Source organism: Anomaloglossus baeobatrachus, chromosome 11, assembly GCF_048569485.1.
Source record: "Anomaloglossus baeobatrachus isolate aAnoBae1 chromosome 11, aAnoBae1.hap1, whole genome shotgun sequence".
In the NCBI taxonomy this organism is placed as follows: domain Eukaryota; kingdom Metazoa; phylum Chordata; class Amphibia; order Anura; family Aromobatidae; genus Anomaloglossus; species Anomaloglossus baeobatrachus.
In genome coordinates, this window is record NC_134363.1 from 13,517,916 (window position 1) to 13,533,831 (window position 15,916).

Consider the following 15,916-nt stretch of genomic DNA (forward strand, 5'->3'; position numbering starts at 1 on the left):
TCACAGTCCCGCCCATAATCACTTGCCTGCGCACACGTCACCAGCGGTCACACTGCTCAGTCCTGTGAGACTGGCACTGGGCATGCGCGGGGATGGCTGGAGCAGTGGGCGGTGCATCAGATATGGAAAGGAGCGATGGGGGCGGCATACAGGACCAGGAGGCAGAATAACGGACAGCAGAGAGCCCGCCCTTGTGACGGATTTACAGAAGCTGCATACAAAAAGGTAGAACTTTATAAAGGCTTTATTTTGGTCTCACATGGGGCACAATAATAACAGGGACCTTCCTAGAATGCAGCCCAGGAGCTGCAGAGGGGGAATCTTTTAGCTTTTGGGCGAAATTTCTGATGACAGGTTCCCTTTAAGGGCTCAATCACACGACCGTTCCGTTTGTCCTGGTCAGTTCCTGTTTTTTTTGCGGACCCGTGGTCAGGACCATCTTTCCAATGTCTTTTGGGTAGGATCGGATGGCACACTGAAGCTCTTCCGTGTGCATCAGTTCCTACACAAAACACATCGGATGCCGTATGTCCGTTCCGTTATGGAACATGTCCTATTCTGTTCCGTAATAACAGACCGTGACTCCATATAAGTCAATGGGCCCGCAAAATCCCCGGAAGCCGCACGGAAGCACTTCAGTGACCAGCGCTGACGTCAGGAGTGCAGCGCCGTCCATCACCGCAGGTAATGCACTTCGCTAACCTCCTGATGTCGGCGCTCATCATGCCCTGCAGTGACCTGGGCTGACCTCATGATGTTAGCTCAGGTCACTGCACGGCTCTCCCAGCCAATGGGAAACATTCTGTTCATTGACTGGGACAGTGACTATGGTATGGATCGTCATGGGACCCCCTTATTGGACTACGCCGGACCCGGATTTGGTTTTTCTTTCCAATAAATTGGTGAAAGAGAGAATGTTAAGTTTTTATTTGAAAAAACAATCCCTGTTTGTTGTCCATTTTTTTTTTTATTACTGACTGAGTTAGTGATGTGGGGTATCTGATAGACGCTGTGACATTACATAGCTGGTATCAACCCCATATATTACCTAGTTTGCCACCGCACAAGAGCATTCGGGATGAGCCGGTTAAAGTCCTGAGACTGTCGCATTTAATGGACGCGGCAATTCCGGCCGGCTGCTGGCTGATATTGGGAGCCCCCCCCCAGCCTAAAAATAACATGGGTCTCCCCAGCCTGACAATACCAGCCCTCAGCTGTTTGGCTTTATCTTCGCTGGAACAAAATGGGGGGGGACCGCACGCTGTTTTTTTTAATTATTTATTGTACTGTACGATATAGACCCACCCACCAGCGGCTGTGATTGTTTGCAGTCAGACAGCTGTCACTCAGCGTGCGTGGGGGCGCGTCTGAGTGTAACCAATCACAGACGGGGGGCGGGGAGGAGTGAATATGAATGAGCCTAATGAGTGGCCGGCTCGGGAAGATGAAAGAGCTGTCGTGGGAGCAGTGTGAACCGCCCCAGTGACGGGCAAGTATGAAGCGCTTGCTCCTACCCCTTTACCCCAGATTCTGCTCCCCATAGACCGTATATGGGGACCAGCGTCTGGCCGGATACCCTGGACCGCATGCAACTCTCCTTGTGTTTATTTGCAGTGCAAAAAACCCCCAAAAAACGGAAGTCACACGGACCGTATACGGAACAGACATGTGTGAATGAGCCCTAATAGGGAGAGGGGAGAGTTTTTGGACTTTCAAGTTGTCCACATTGGTCCTTGAAGGACTAAACGAGTGCATGCATTATACCCGTCAGTATGTATGTAAGTATCTGCCTCCTTCCCTTCTAGGGTTAATGAGGGCCACAATTAACCAGAGGGTTATTACCTATTAGTAGCAGGACCGCGCAGGGGTCTTTTGTTTCTGCAGTCCGCTCTAGAAACACCTTGTATCACCGCTTTTATTAGCATTTTTTTTAGTAATAAATCCGGGTTCTTTTTCCCGCTTTTCTTTGCTGCGCAGGGACGGATCGCACCTCTCTATCTCTGCGTCTGATGGCGGACGATACCCCCCTAACCGCACAGTGCCCGCTGTACAGATGGTGGCGATCAGGTGTCATCCTCAGACCATTAGTATCACTGAAAGGGAAACTGTCAGCAGGTTTTAGAGCAGCAGAATGCAGGGACTAGAGACCCCGATTCCAGTAATGTGTCACTTACTGAGATCTAGCAGTTATACAGAGCTCATAAATATGCTGGACTACCTGCTACAGCCAAGTAGTCCTGTCATGATAATCTCCTGCTGATAAAATCACTGTGTTAATCAAAACTACAACTAAGCCGGCTAGTAAGTGACACATCGCTGGAATCAGGAGCTCTTCTCCTTACAGTAAATGTGAATACATTGTGGAGGGGTGGGGGAACGACCATTTTCCGTCCCTCATGACTGTGCCCAGTGCAGAAGCTCCATACATACATGGAGGAGTGAGAACATGATGGCCGCACCCAAGACCGTCCTATAATGGAGGCGGAGTGCAGCCTTTCCCCATTAGGGTGCGACCCCTCCCCCACAGATTCATGCACGCTCCACTCAGGCAAGTGTGCACCAGACATCAAAAAGAAAAGGTAAGTAACTGGTAGATGGTGGTCTTCTTTAAAGGATCCTTCACTTCTGTAAAACCCAACATGCCCTGGGCGGTGTAAGGAAGACGACCCGCCCACCAGCGGCTGTGATTGGTTGCAATCAGACGGCTGTCACTCAGCGTGGGGGTGCATCTGACTGTAACCAATCACAGACAGGGGGAGTGAATATGTATGAACCTAATGAGCGGCCAGCTCGGGAAGATCAAGGAGCTGTCGCGGGAACAGAGTGACAGCCGCCCGGTGATCGGTGAGTATGAAGCCCTCTGCGCTCAATATTGCGTCCCTCCTCGGGCTCCAGGTATCATCATCATCCGGCGAACACGTCGTGCGACTATTGCAGCCTTCACCATAAACCTCGCCACTGGATGAAATGTGGAGGCACCCGTGACAATCCAGGGGGACAGGATGGCTAATTTCACCTTATGTGATAATGGACGACCCCTTTAAGGATAAGACATGTTTAAATCCCCTCCCCGAATGAATCCAATCACCCCAAACTTTCTACAGTCAGCCAGTCCTGCCCTATGGAGGAGTTCTACCATCACTAGGGGGCAGCCAGAGTCATCTGAGCTCAGCAGCGGGAGGTGAGCAGGGCGATGACATCACACCATCCGCGGGTGACATCACTGGAGCCGCCGACCTCCGGATGTGAAGTGAGCGGAGCTGGGCTTTGCCTTAAAAAAAAATTTAAATCTGAAAATTCCCTTTAATGTCCAAGGGAAAATAAAGTCTGTTACCCCCCCCCCCGTTGCGGACAACACTGCAGCCAATCACTGGGCGCAGCGGTCACAATTACATTATTTTTCCAATGTGCACCTCCCTAGTAGCACAGACAAGTGACAGCCGCCCCCCCCCCCCCCCCGCACATGTCCACTTCTGAAGTTTAAAGAACATCTCCTCCATATATACAGTTGTGCTCAAAAGTTTACACACCCCGGCAGAGTTTTTTGCTTTCTTGGCCTTTTTTCAGACAATATAATAATAATTTTATTCATTTATATAGCGCTATTAATTCCACAGCGCTTTACATACATCAGGAACACTGTCCCCATTGGGGCTCACAATCTAGAGTCCCTATCTGTAGGTCTTTGGATTGTGGGAGGAAACCGGAGAACCCGGAGGAAACCCACGCAAACACGGGGAGAACATACAAACTCCTTGCAGATAGTGTCCTTAGTGGGATTTGAACCCAGGACCCCAGCGCTGCAAGACTGCAGTGCTAACCACTGAGCCACCATGCCGCCCGAATATGAATGATAAACACAATCTTTTTTTTCCCCCACTCATGGTTAGTGGTCGGGTGAAGCCATTGTCATCTATTGTGTTTTCTCTATGTAAATCTTATTGATAACCAAAAACATCCAAATGATGAAAAGTTCACACACCCCAGTTCTTAATACCGTGTATTGCCCCCTCTAACATCAATGACAGCTTGACATCTTGTGTGGTAGTTGTGGATGAGGCTCTATTTTTTTCAGATGGTGAAGCCGCCAATTCTGCTTGGTCAGATGGTGAAGCCGCCCATTCTGCTTGGTCAGATGGTGAAGCCGCCCATTCTGCTTGGTCAGATGGTGAAGCCGCCCATTCTGCTTGGTCAGATGGTGAAGCCGCCCATTCTGCTTGGTCAGATGGTGAAGCCGCCCATTCTGCTTGGTAAAAAGCCTCCAGTTCCTGTAAATTCTTGGGCTTTCTTGCATGATGATTTTGGCTGATAACATGAACAGAAGGGGACACAAATGGGTGTGAATGGCTAATAACGGTAACATCCTCACCTGTGACCTGTCTGCTTGTAATCAATGTGTGCATAAAAGCTGAGTGAGTTTCTGAGATCCGGACTCTTGCATCTTTCATCCAGCCTGGATTATGAGTCATGGGGAAAGCAAAAGAAGTGTCAATGGATTGATGGGAAAAGATAGTTGAACTGTATAAAACAGGAAAGGGATACGAAAAAGATATCCAAGAATTGATAATGCCGGTGAGCAATGTTCAAACTGTGATTAACAATAGGAAAATCAGGGGCTCTGTAAAAACTAAACCACGATCAGGTAGACCATCAAAAATTTCAGACACAGCTGCCAGGAAAATTGATGCAAAGAAAACCCACAAGTAACAGCTTAAATCCAAGACTCACTGAAAACTAGTGGTGCGGCTGTTTCAAGATGCACAATAAGGAGGCACATGAAGAAAAATGGGCAGCATGGTCAAGTCACCAGAGGAAAGCCATTACTGCACAAATGCCACACAGTATCTCGCCTACAGTACGCCAAACGGCAGAGACTAGCCCTCAAACTTCTGGACCAAGGTAATTTTGGTTTTATCACTCCAAATTAAAACTTTTTGGCCACAACCATAAACATTACATTTGGAAAGGAGTCAACAAGGCCTACGGAGAAAAGAACACCATTCCTACAGTAAGGCATGGAGGTGGATCGCTGATGTGTGAGCTACAAAGGCACAGGAAACTTGGTGGAAGTTGAAGGAAAGATGAATGTAGCATGTCATCAGCAAATACTGGAGGAAGATTTGCACTCATCAGCCTGGAAGCTGCGCATGGGACGTAGTTGGATGTTCCAACATGACAACGATCCAAAACACAAGGCCAAGTTGACCCCGTCATTGGCTACAGCAGAACAAAGTGAAGGTTCTGGAGAGGCCATCTCAGTCTCCTGACCTCAATATCATGGAGTCACTCTGGGGAGAACTCAAGCACGCAGTTCATGCAAGAAAGGCCAGGTAGTTACAGGAACTGGAAGCGCCAAGAAGAACGGGCGGCTTTACCATCTGACCGAGAAGAACGGGCGGCTTCACCACCTGACCGAGAAGAACAGGCGGCTTCACCACCTGAGAAATTAAAGAGCCTCATCCACAACTACCACAAAAGACTTCAAGCTGTCATTGATGTTAGAGGGGGCAATACACGGTATTAAGAACTGGGGGATGGGAATTTTTCATCAGGGTCATTTGGTTGTCATTATGATTTAAAAAGAACAAACAGTAGATGACAATAAATGGCTTCACCCAACCACTAACCATGAGTGAGAAGAGGAGAAAAAAAAAAAAGATTGTGTGTTATTCATATTCTCTGAAAAAAGGCCAAGAAACCAAAACAAATCTGCTGGGGTGTGTAAACTTTTGAGTACAACTGTACAAAAGCAATAATATAAAATATTAGTGCACCCTCCCTCCATTACATTCACTTTCCTACATGAGTAGGGGTCAGGATGCAGCCTGGAGTGACCCCCAGATATCCGTCAATCCCCAGTGTGAGGGGCCCCTTTGGCTAAAGGTTTATCCTTACTACAAAATTGAAGCCCCCCACCCTACAGGTAGAAGCCCCCCGCAAACAATAACTCCACAGCGGACACGGCTCACGTAGAAATCAATGTATTTGACAAGTCAGTGGATGGAGCGAGCGCTTCCTCGGGCAGACGCCGCTGCAGGCTGCGGTAATTGGATTAAGCTCCACTAAACACATTAAAGGACAGAACGAGCCGAGGAAACGCGAGTCGCCGGCCGGATCTGATTAAATAGCGGGAATGGACATTCCTGGACTGGATGGTGGCGGCTTCTGGAGGAGGCGTCTTAGAAGTCGGGACCTTCCTTCTTCAAGTTCTTGTAGTCGATTGTCTCGTTGTAAAACTGCGGGAAGATGACAAATGGTTAATGGGTCACGATCCCAAACGAGGACGGCGGATACATGCATATATCAGATTTAAAGGGGCGGTTCAGATATCACCGATTTCCAGGATGACCTGGTCTCTGCAACTTTCTGTAGTTGGATTTCAGCACCGGAGGTGGAGAGATTTTATATTTTCAGTATATGTGCGGCATCAAAGGGGTCCGAGCACCAGGTTAAAACAGATGTCCCCTTTAATAAAATGGGGAGGCAACGAAAGCCTCAGGGGAGAAGGGAAGACCCCTTTCTGAGCTCATCAGGCTATTAAGGATAAGTATATAGTGCACCGGATCATTGCTGGTGCCGACGTCACCTGCACACAGCGGTCGAGGACGGCCAACAATGCCGAGGGGCGGAGTGCACAACCGCTCAATCCTGCCCAAGATCATTGCTGGTGCTGGCATCACCTGTACACAGGGGTCGAGGACGGTCAACATTGCCGAGGGGCGGAGTGCACAACCGCTCAATCCTGCCCCAGATCATTGCTGGTGCTGACGTCACTGGCACAAAGGGGTCGAGGACCGCCAACAATGCCAAGGGGAGGAGTGAACAACTGGTTAATCCTGCCCCGGATCATTGCTGGTGCCAGCGTCACCTGCACAGGGGTCGAGGATGGCCAACAATGCTGAGGGGCGGAGTGCACAACCACTCAATCCTCCCCGGATCATTGCTGGTGCCGGCATCACCTGCACACAAGGGTTGAGGATGGCCAACAATGCTGAGGGGCGGAGTGCACAACTGGTCAATCCTGCTCCAGATCATTGCTGGTGCCAGCGTCACCTGCTCACAGGGGTTGAGGACGGCCCACAGTGCAGGGGAAGTGGCATATAGCTGCTCAATGCACCAGCTGTTGCAGAACTACAACTCCCAGCATGCCACATTACCAACAAACGCTACGAAAATGAGTATTTGTCTGCTATGGTAACCGGCCGCACCTTGTACTGGTAGTTCGGGCTTTTCTTACTCCAGGGGTCGGGGTTGTTCTTCTTGTCCCAACTGCAAGAAAAGGGGAGAAAAAAAAAAAAAATTTAGATATAATGGTGAAGTTATTTTAAGGACGTGATGATTTCCCCCTTATTTTTGCTCTTCTTCCTATCTCTCTCTCTATAGGGCAGGAATCGGCTGCAGCATTTAACAGCTCGGCGCCTGTTGGAGGCTAAATAATAACCATCATCCGCAGGGACAGACACAGCCGCGGCTCCTGAGCCCGCATCAAAGGCTTAACTGTCCCGTCACATGTCAGGAAAGGGTTAATCCCGGCTTCTGATCACTTAACTACTTAGAAAAGCTGGAGAGTGAACTCACACGACTTCAGGGCTGGACGTGGTCACCCTCAGGGCATAAAGGATGGAGCCGACGCCACCGCACCCCACAAACAGGAACAGGGGGATCAACTGGAAAAGGAAAACAAACAATGAGACGAGGAAATGGGTCACCGTCCCTTTAAATACCCCCACAGAATCACATCTCAGTCAGTGCAGTTAAACACATTCTTGTGCTCTCTGTTGTCAGCCATTTCCAGGCTGGGACAAGCTACTTTATAACACTTACGTCTATTATAACAATCTGGCAACAATAAAAGGTCAGGGTTACCGCCGCTTTAAGAGTATCACATATGTTCTCCTCTCTGTATAAGGAGGACTTGGCCTTCAGCATACGACCTGTGGTCAGACTACAATCCCCAGCGTGTAGGCGGCAGCAGGAGCCTGCTGGGATTTGTAGTGTTCCCCCAGGAATAACCTGCAGGTTTCGCCCATCCCCCTCCTCCAGGCGGTAAACCTCCCTGTGCTACGTGCAGAGCCCACAGCTCCCGGAAGCGTCACCCAGGACACCGAGCCGTTAACCCCTAATGCCCCACAACTTCCCCTTTAAATGGCCTTCACAATCACTGGGGGACCCACCAGTCACAGGAGCGATGAGCTGAGCGCAGGTGACACCGTCACCCCATAGACTTACAATGGGGACTGCAAGACCCCCAACAAATGTAAGCCAGGGGGTGGTGTGCTGGGACCCCCTGTGACCGCAGTGTAAAAACACCAGGACCGTCAGGTACAGAATGGACCAACATAACGGTGGTAACATCATGGTGGGGGGTGAGAGTTTGAAAAACTAATAAAAATCACACAAACCCAAAAAGGGCATAAAAGAAAAAAAAAGTGTGGAAAAATAAAATTATATATATATATTTTACTAAAATCCTAAAAGGTCAAAAGGTGTAAAAAAAAAAAAAAATAAAATTACATATATATATTTTTTCTCCTATTGTCATGTCACTTTTTTTTAAATATATTTCCTGTTTTATTAAGTAATTTTAGTTTCTATTTGTGGGACCTTTTAGGATTTTTTGTTCTCATTTTCCGGATTAAAAAAAAAAAAAAAAAAAAAAAGTTAATAACAAGTTTCTAATATATACATTTTTGAATTGTGGGACCTTTTTAATATATATATATATATATATATATATATATATATATATATAATAAAAAGGTCCCACAAATCCAAAAAATATATTATAAAAAAAAGTTAATAACATAAGTGTCTAATAAACTGGAAAATAGGAACAAAAAAACCTGAAAATCCTAAAAGGTACCACAAATCAAATATAAAACATTAAATTGCTTAATAAAACAGGAATATATATATATATATATATATATATATATATATATATATATATATACACATATATACACACACACACACACCCCAAAGTGACAAACAAGTAAATAGCTGAAAAAAAAAAAGAAAAAAAAAAAAGGGGAATGTGGGGTGAAAAAAAAAATATATTAAAAAAGATTCTAATATAAAATCCATCCCTTAAATGAAATATATATAAATCCACACCTTTATATATATATTTAACACACACACACAGTAATATAAAAAACCCATCACAGAAAATCCTAGAAAAATCCCACAAATGCAAAAATACATAAAATGAAACCGGTTATAGAATAAAGGAGTTAAAATGTGATTTAAAATAAAATTAAAAGAAAGGAAAATAGGAAGAAAAAAAACAAAAGGCAACACAAAAATACCCATAAAATCCTAAAGCTCCCGCAAATGAAAAATATAAAGTGACTTTAATAAAACAGGAAACCGATAAATAAAAACCACAACTGCAAAGTGTCCTAACAAACAAGAAAACAGGAGGAAACTGATTAACCCTTTAACCCCCCCCCCGGCCGCGCTCCCCTTGGCCGTCCGCGTGGGGCCCCCGTGGATCACTCACGCTGGGGTGCTTGCGGGCGTGGGAGAGCATTGTACGGAACATGATGGCGGCCGCTTCTCTGCTCCGTGCGTACGGATTCCTTCACTGCGACACAATGTCACAAGAACACGGCGAGGACCCCTGTGACGTCACCAGCGGCGGCCTTCTCCGGGGCTGTCCCTGCAGAGCGCCTGAGCGTTCCGGCACAGGGTGGGGACTGTCCTAAAAGCCGCCTGACGGTTCTGGCCAACAAAAAAAATCAGGTGACATTGTTCTATACACTGTATATTGGACGGAAATGGCAGAATGTGCGATGTAAAGAAAGCCCATAAAATATGGGGAGGAAGGGCGGAGTGAATGCGGCCACCGGCTGCTAAAACCAGGCCACGTGACCTGGTCGTCCTGTCAATCATCGTGTGATGTAATAGCTGTCCTCAGCCACCAGAGGGCGCTACTGGGGCAGAAAAAGTTTTAAAATTGTAAACAATCTAAATCTCCTCCCAAAGATGAAAATCAGGAGGAAACCGGATACAGAATGTGCGAGGAGGAAGCATAGGAAGAAAGGGTCAGAAGACAGAATAATATACACACAGGCTCCCGGAAACATAGAGGAGAAAGGATCAGAAGACAGAATAATATACACACAGGCTCCCGGAAACATAGAGGAGAAAGGATCAGAAGACAGAATAATATACACACAGGCTCCCGGAAACATAGAGGAGAAAGGATCAGAAGACAGAATAATATGCACACAGGCTCCCGGAAACATAGAGGAGAAAGGATCAGAAGACAGAATAATATGCACACAGGCTCCCGGAAACAGGGGAAAAGGATCAGAAGACAGAATAATATACACACAGGCTCCCGGAAACAGAGGAGAAAGGATCAGAAGACAGAATAATATACACACAGGCTCCCGGAAACATAGAGGAGAAAGGATCAGAAGACAGAATAATATACACACAGGCTCCCGGAAACAGGGGAAAAGGATCAGAAGACAGAATAATATACACACAGGCTCCCGGAAACAGGGGAAAAGGATCAGAAGACAGAATAATATACACACAGGCTCCCGGAAACAGGGGAAAAGGATCAGAAGACGAAATACAGCGACTAGTTATATACACACAGGATCCTCATAGACACAGACTGAGGGATACATAAGAAAAACACATGGGAATAATCCCACTGAAGGCAGAAAGCTTAATAATTAAACATAAACCAGCAGAATAGTGAGTGCAGCTCTGGAGTATAATACAGGAGGTAACTCAGGATCAGAAATGTATGTACATAGTGACTGCACCAGCAGAATAGTGAGTGCAGCTCTGGAGTATAATACAGGAGGTAACTCAGGATCAGTAATGTAATGTATGTACACAGTGACTGCACCAGCAGAATAGTGAGTGCAGCTCTGGGGTATAATACAGGAGGTAACTCAGGATCAGTAATGTAATGTATGTACACAGTGACTGCACCAGCAGAATAGTGAGCGCAGCTCTGGAGTATAATACAGGAGGTAACTCAGGATCAGTAATGTAATGTATGTACACAGTGACTGCACCAGCAGAATAGTGAGTGCAGCTCTGGGGTATAATACAGGAGGTAACTCAGGATCAGTAATGTAGTGTATGTACACAGTGACTGCACCAGCAGAATAGTGAGTGCAGCTCTGGGGTATAATACAGGAGGTAACTCAGGATCAGTAATGTAATGTATGTACACAGTGACTGCACCAGCAGAATAGTGAGTGCAGCTCTGGGGTATAATATAGGAGGTAACTCAGGATCAGTAATGTAATGTATGTACACAGTGACTGCACCAGCAGAATAGTGAGTGCAGCTCTGGGGTATAATACAGGAGGTAACTCAGGATCAGTAATGTAATGTACACAGTGACTGCACCAGCAGAATAGTGAGTGCAGCTCTGGAGTATAATACAGGAGGTAACTCAGGATCAGTAATGTAATGTATGTACACAGTGACTGCACCAGCAGAATAGTGAGTGCAGCTCTGGAGTATAATACAGGAGGTAACTCAGGATCAGTAATGTAATGTATGTACACAGTGACTGCACCAGCAGAATAGTGAGTGCAGCTCTGGGGTATAATACAGGAGGTAACTCAGGATCAGTAATGTAATGTACACAGTGACTGCTCCAGCAGAATAGTGAGTGCAGCTCTGGAGTATAATTGCTATACTATATGCTATACTATAATTGCTTCACCACCGTGCGGAGCTGCCGCCCCACCACCGTGCGGAGCTGCCGCCCCACCACCGTGCGGAGCTGCCGCCCCACCACCGTGCGGAGCTGCCGCCCCACCACCGTGCGGAGCTGCCGCCCCACCACCGTGCGGAGCTGCCGCCCCACCACCGTGCGGAGCTGCCGCCCCACCACCGTGCGGAGCTGCCGCCCCACCTACACCCCACCTACTGTCTCCTCCCCAAAATCCTTTAGGATGTAAGCCCGCAAGGGCAGGGCCCTCTTCCCCCTGTGCTAGTCTGTCTATTGTAACGTGTACATGTATTCTGTATGTAACCCCCTCATGTACAGCACCATGGAATCAATGGTGCTCTATAAATAAACAATAATAATAATAATAATAATATAATACAGGAGGTAACTCAGGATCAGTAATGTATGTACACAGTGACTGCACCAGCAGAATAGTGAGTGCAGCTCTGGAGTATAATACAGGAGGTAACTCAGGATCAGTAATGTAATGTATGTACACAGTGACTGCACCAGCAGAATAGTGAGTGCAGCTCTGGGGTATAATACAGGAGGTAACTCAGGATCAGTAATGTAATGTACACAGTGACTGCTCCAGCAGAATAGTGAGTGCAGCTCTGGAGTATAATACAGGAGGTAACTCAGGATCAGTAATGTAATGTATGTACACAGTGACTGCTCCAGCAGAATAGTGAGTGCAGCTCTGGGGTATAATACAGGAGGTAACTCAGGATCAGTAATGTAATGTATGTACACAGTGACTGCACCAGCAGAATAGTGAGTGCAGCTCTGGAGTATAATACAGGAGGTAACTACCGTGGAAAGCTTCGAGAGGAACCTCAAGACCCACCTCTTCCAACAAGCCTATAACCTACAATAACCCTCAGTCCAGTAGACCACTGCGCAACCAGCTCTGTCCTCACCTATTGTACCATCACCCATTCCCTGTAGACTGTGAGCCCTCGCGGGCAGGGTCCTCTCTCCTCCTGTAGACTGTGAGCCCTCGCGGGCAGGGTCCTCTCTCCTCCTATACCAGTCTGTCTTGTACTGTTAATGATTGTTGTACGTATACCCTCTTTCACTTGTAAAGCGCCATGGAATAAATGGCGCTATAATAATAAATAATAATAATAATAACTCAGGATCAGTAATGTAATGTATGTACACAGTGACTGCACCAGCAAAAAAGTGAGTGCAGCTCTGGAGTATAATACAGGAGGTAACTCAGGATCAGTAATGTAATGTATGTACACAGTGACTGCACCAGCAAAAAAGTGAGTGCAGCTCTGGAGTATAACTAGTGGTGAGTGAGCACTACCATGCTCTGGTGGGCTTGACTCGTGTACTGAGAATAATAGTGAGTGCAGCTCTGGAGTATAATACAGGAGGTAACTCAGGATTAGTAATGTATATACACAGTGACTGCACCAGCAGAATAGTGAGTGCAGCTCTGGAGTATAATACAGGAGGTAATTCAGGATCAGTAATGTAATGTATGTACACAGTGACTGCACCAGCAGAATAGTGAGTGCAGCTCTGGAGTATAATACAGGCGGTAACTCAGGATCAGTAATGTATGTACACAGTGACTGCACCAGCAGAATAGTGAGTGCAGCTCTGGAGTATAATACAGGAGGTAATTCAGGATCAGTAATGTATGTACACAGTGACTGCACCAGCAGAATAGTGAGTGCAGCTCTGGAGTATAATACAGGCGGTAACTCGGGATGAGTAATGTATGTACACAGTGACTGCACCAGCAGAATAGTGAGTGCAGCTCTGGAGTATAATACAGGAGGTAACTCAGGATCAGTAATGTAATGTATGTACACAGTGACTGCACCAGCAGAATAGTGAGTGCAGCTCTGGAGTATAATACAGGCGGTAACTCAGGATCAGTAATGTATGTACACAGTGACTGCACCAGCAGAATAGTGAGTGCAGCTCTGGAGTATAATACAGGAGGTAACTCAGGATCAATAATGTAATGTATGTACACAGTGACTGCACCAGCAGAATAGTGAGCGCAGCTCTGGAGTATAATACAGGAGGTAACTCAGGATCAGTAATGTATGTACACAGTGACTGCACCAGCAGAATAGTGAGTGCAGCTCTGGAGTATAATACAGGAGGTAAGTCAGGATCAGTAATGTATGTACACAGTGACTGCACCAGCAGAATAGTGAGTGCAGCTCTGGAGTATAATACAGGAGGTAACTCAGGATCAGTAATGTATGTACACAGTGACTGCACCAGCAGAATAGTGAGTGCAGCTCTGGAGTATAATACAGGAGGTAACTCAGGATGAGTAATGTATGTACACAGTGACTGCACCAGCAGAATAGTGAGTGCAGCTCTGGAGTATAATACAGGAGGTAACTCAGGATCAGTAATGTAATGTATGTACACAGTGACTGCACCAGCAGAATAGTGAGTGCAGCTCTGGAGTATAATACAGGAGGTAACTCAGGATCAGTAATGTAATGTATGTACACAGTGACTGCACCAGCAGAATAGTGAGTGCAGCTCTGGAGTATAATACAGGAGGTAACTCAGGATCAGTAATGTATGTACACAGTGACTGCACCAGCAGAATAGTGAGTGCAGCTCTGGAGTATAACTAGTGGTGAGTGAGCACTACCATGCTCTGGTGGGCTTGACTCGTGTACTGAGAATAATGGAGTATTTTTTCCAGGTGACGTTGGTGCTCCCTCATTGTTAGTATCTGGCTATTTTCTCTTCGCTGCAGATGTGACGGCGGGAATGGCCGGGATCACTCGGCTGCTGTTGCACTGGGGCAAATGTTGTTCCAATATGTGCTCTTTGGAGCTTGTTGGTGTCGTCTTGTCCTGGAGGAGGGACAGAAGGCTCAGGTCTTGTTTGGACTCCGTACACTTCTAGATTCTTCTACTACAGACACCAGTGGAGCGGATGTAACCATGCGCCAAGCCCTGTGCGGTCAGCCTGGCCTTTTGTAAGTACGCAACAGCAGTCACCCGACCCTGCGCCTCCTTCTAACTCCTCCCCTGAGGAAACGCTCTCCTTGTAGCTTGGTTCCTGGTGACTCGGGTTCATCGGCAAATGGCAGTTTTGATGTTTAAATATCATGGAGCAGTAAGCATCTTCTGTCAGCCAAGGGAAGGAGGAGGCCAAAAAAAAAAAGAAGAAGGAAGGAAGGAGGCCAAAAAAAAAAAAAAAGAAGGAAGGAGGAGGTTTAAAAAAAAAAAAAAAAAAAAAAAAAAGGAGGCCAAAAAAGAAGAAGGAAGGAGGAAATAAAGAAGACACGTGCAATATTACAAAAATGCAAAACTTTATTAAGCTTCCTATAAATCCCTCGCCGCTGTGTTCTGCCCTTCGGACGAGCTGAGGTCTGTACATGAATGATCAGAGACGTCACCATCTAAGGTGGAATGTCCAGGCACAGGTCGGCAGACACCAGAGGAAACTAGAGCGCTAAACAGAAGACGCTGGACTGCACCGACCAGAGCTGGATCACACAACAAGGTCACTAATAGTGATAACAGCCTTGTGTAAAAGGAGGAAAAACAGAAAAATAATCAGAATTAAATTCATAATAATTAAAACAAAAAAAAAAAACAACAACTTTATTTTCTGCCACCAATTCTGCGTTGTAAGATCGAGTGTAATGATTGTCAGTGTGGATTCTGCAAAGAATGATCCTGACACTCCGACTCCACCGAGTCACAAGTTCCGCTGTGATCTATGCATATTATTACTTTTTTTCCAATGTTAAATTGCAGTTTTAAATGTCATGTGACCAAAGAATGACATCAAGTTGCCCAAAATTTAGGGTGTGAAAAGCGCCGCCCTCCCCATCACATAATCATGATTTTTCAGATCAATTGCTGCTGTGCAAAAAGCTGCCATCACCCTCCGAGGATTGATGAGAGCATAAAAAAAAAAATTAAAAATAAATAAAAATGAAAAAAAAAAGAATAGAATAAATCGCTGCGAAAATATCCGGAGAAGGAGGCAGATTTAAAAAACAAAAAACCATCACAAATCATAATTTACAGAAATTAAACAATGCACATAAAAAAACAATAAAAGGTTGGTTGGGGCTCTAGAGCCACCGTACAGACTCCATCCTCCGTGCCATAAGCATAAGGTTTAAAGAGGCCACAATGCGCCTCAAAAAAAAAAATAAAAAATGAAGAAATATAATATTTATATATATATATA

At 46.1% G+C, this 15,916-nt stretch overlaps 1 protein-coding gene across 1 annotated transcript; it reads right to left on the reverse strand.

Annotated features, from left to right (window-relative positions):
* Positions 1-5,965: 5,965 nt before the first annotated feature.
* On the reverse strand, positions 5,966-9,640 carry COXFA4 (cytochrome c oxidase associated subunit FA4). The gene is made up of 4 exons (XM_075327727.1): positions 9,506-9,640; positions 7,579-7,667; positions 7,209-7,269; positions 5,966-6,236 (listed from the first exon to the last, which is right to left on the reverse strand). The coding sequence occupies exons 1-4, from the start codon at positions 9,545-9,547 to the stop codon at positions 6,180-6,182; spliced, it is 249 nt and encodes an 82-aa protein (XP_075183842.1). The 5' UTR covers positions 9,548-9,640; the 3' UTR covers positions 5,966-6,179.
* Between the last annotated feature and the right edge of the window lie 6,276 nt (positions 9,641-15,916).

Coding starts and splice junctions, on each gene's coding strand:
- COXFA4 (XM_075327727.1), bottom strand. CDS start 9,547: ATGTTCCGTACAATGCTCTCCCACGCCCGCAAGCACCCCAGC. Junction 7,668..9,505: donor ACGCCCGCAAGCACCCCAGC/GTGAGTGATCCA, acceptor TTCCTTTTCCAG/TTGATCCCCCTGTTCCTGTT. Junction 6,237..7,208: donor GCCCGAACTACCAGTACAAG/GTGCGGCCGGTT, acceptor ATCTTCCCGCAG/TTTTACAACGAGACAATCGA.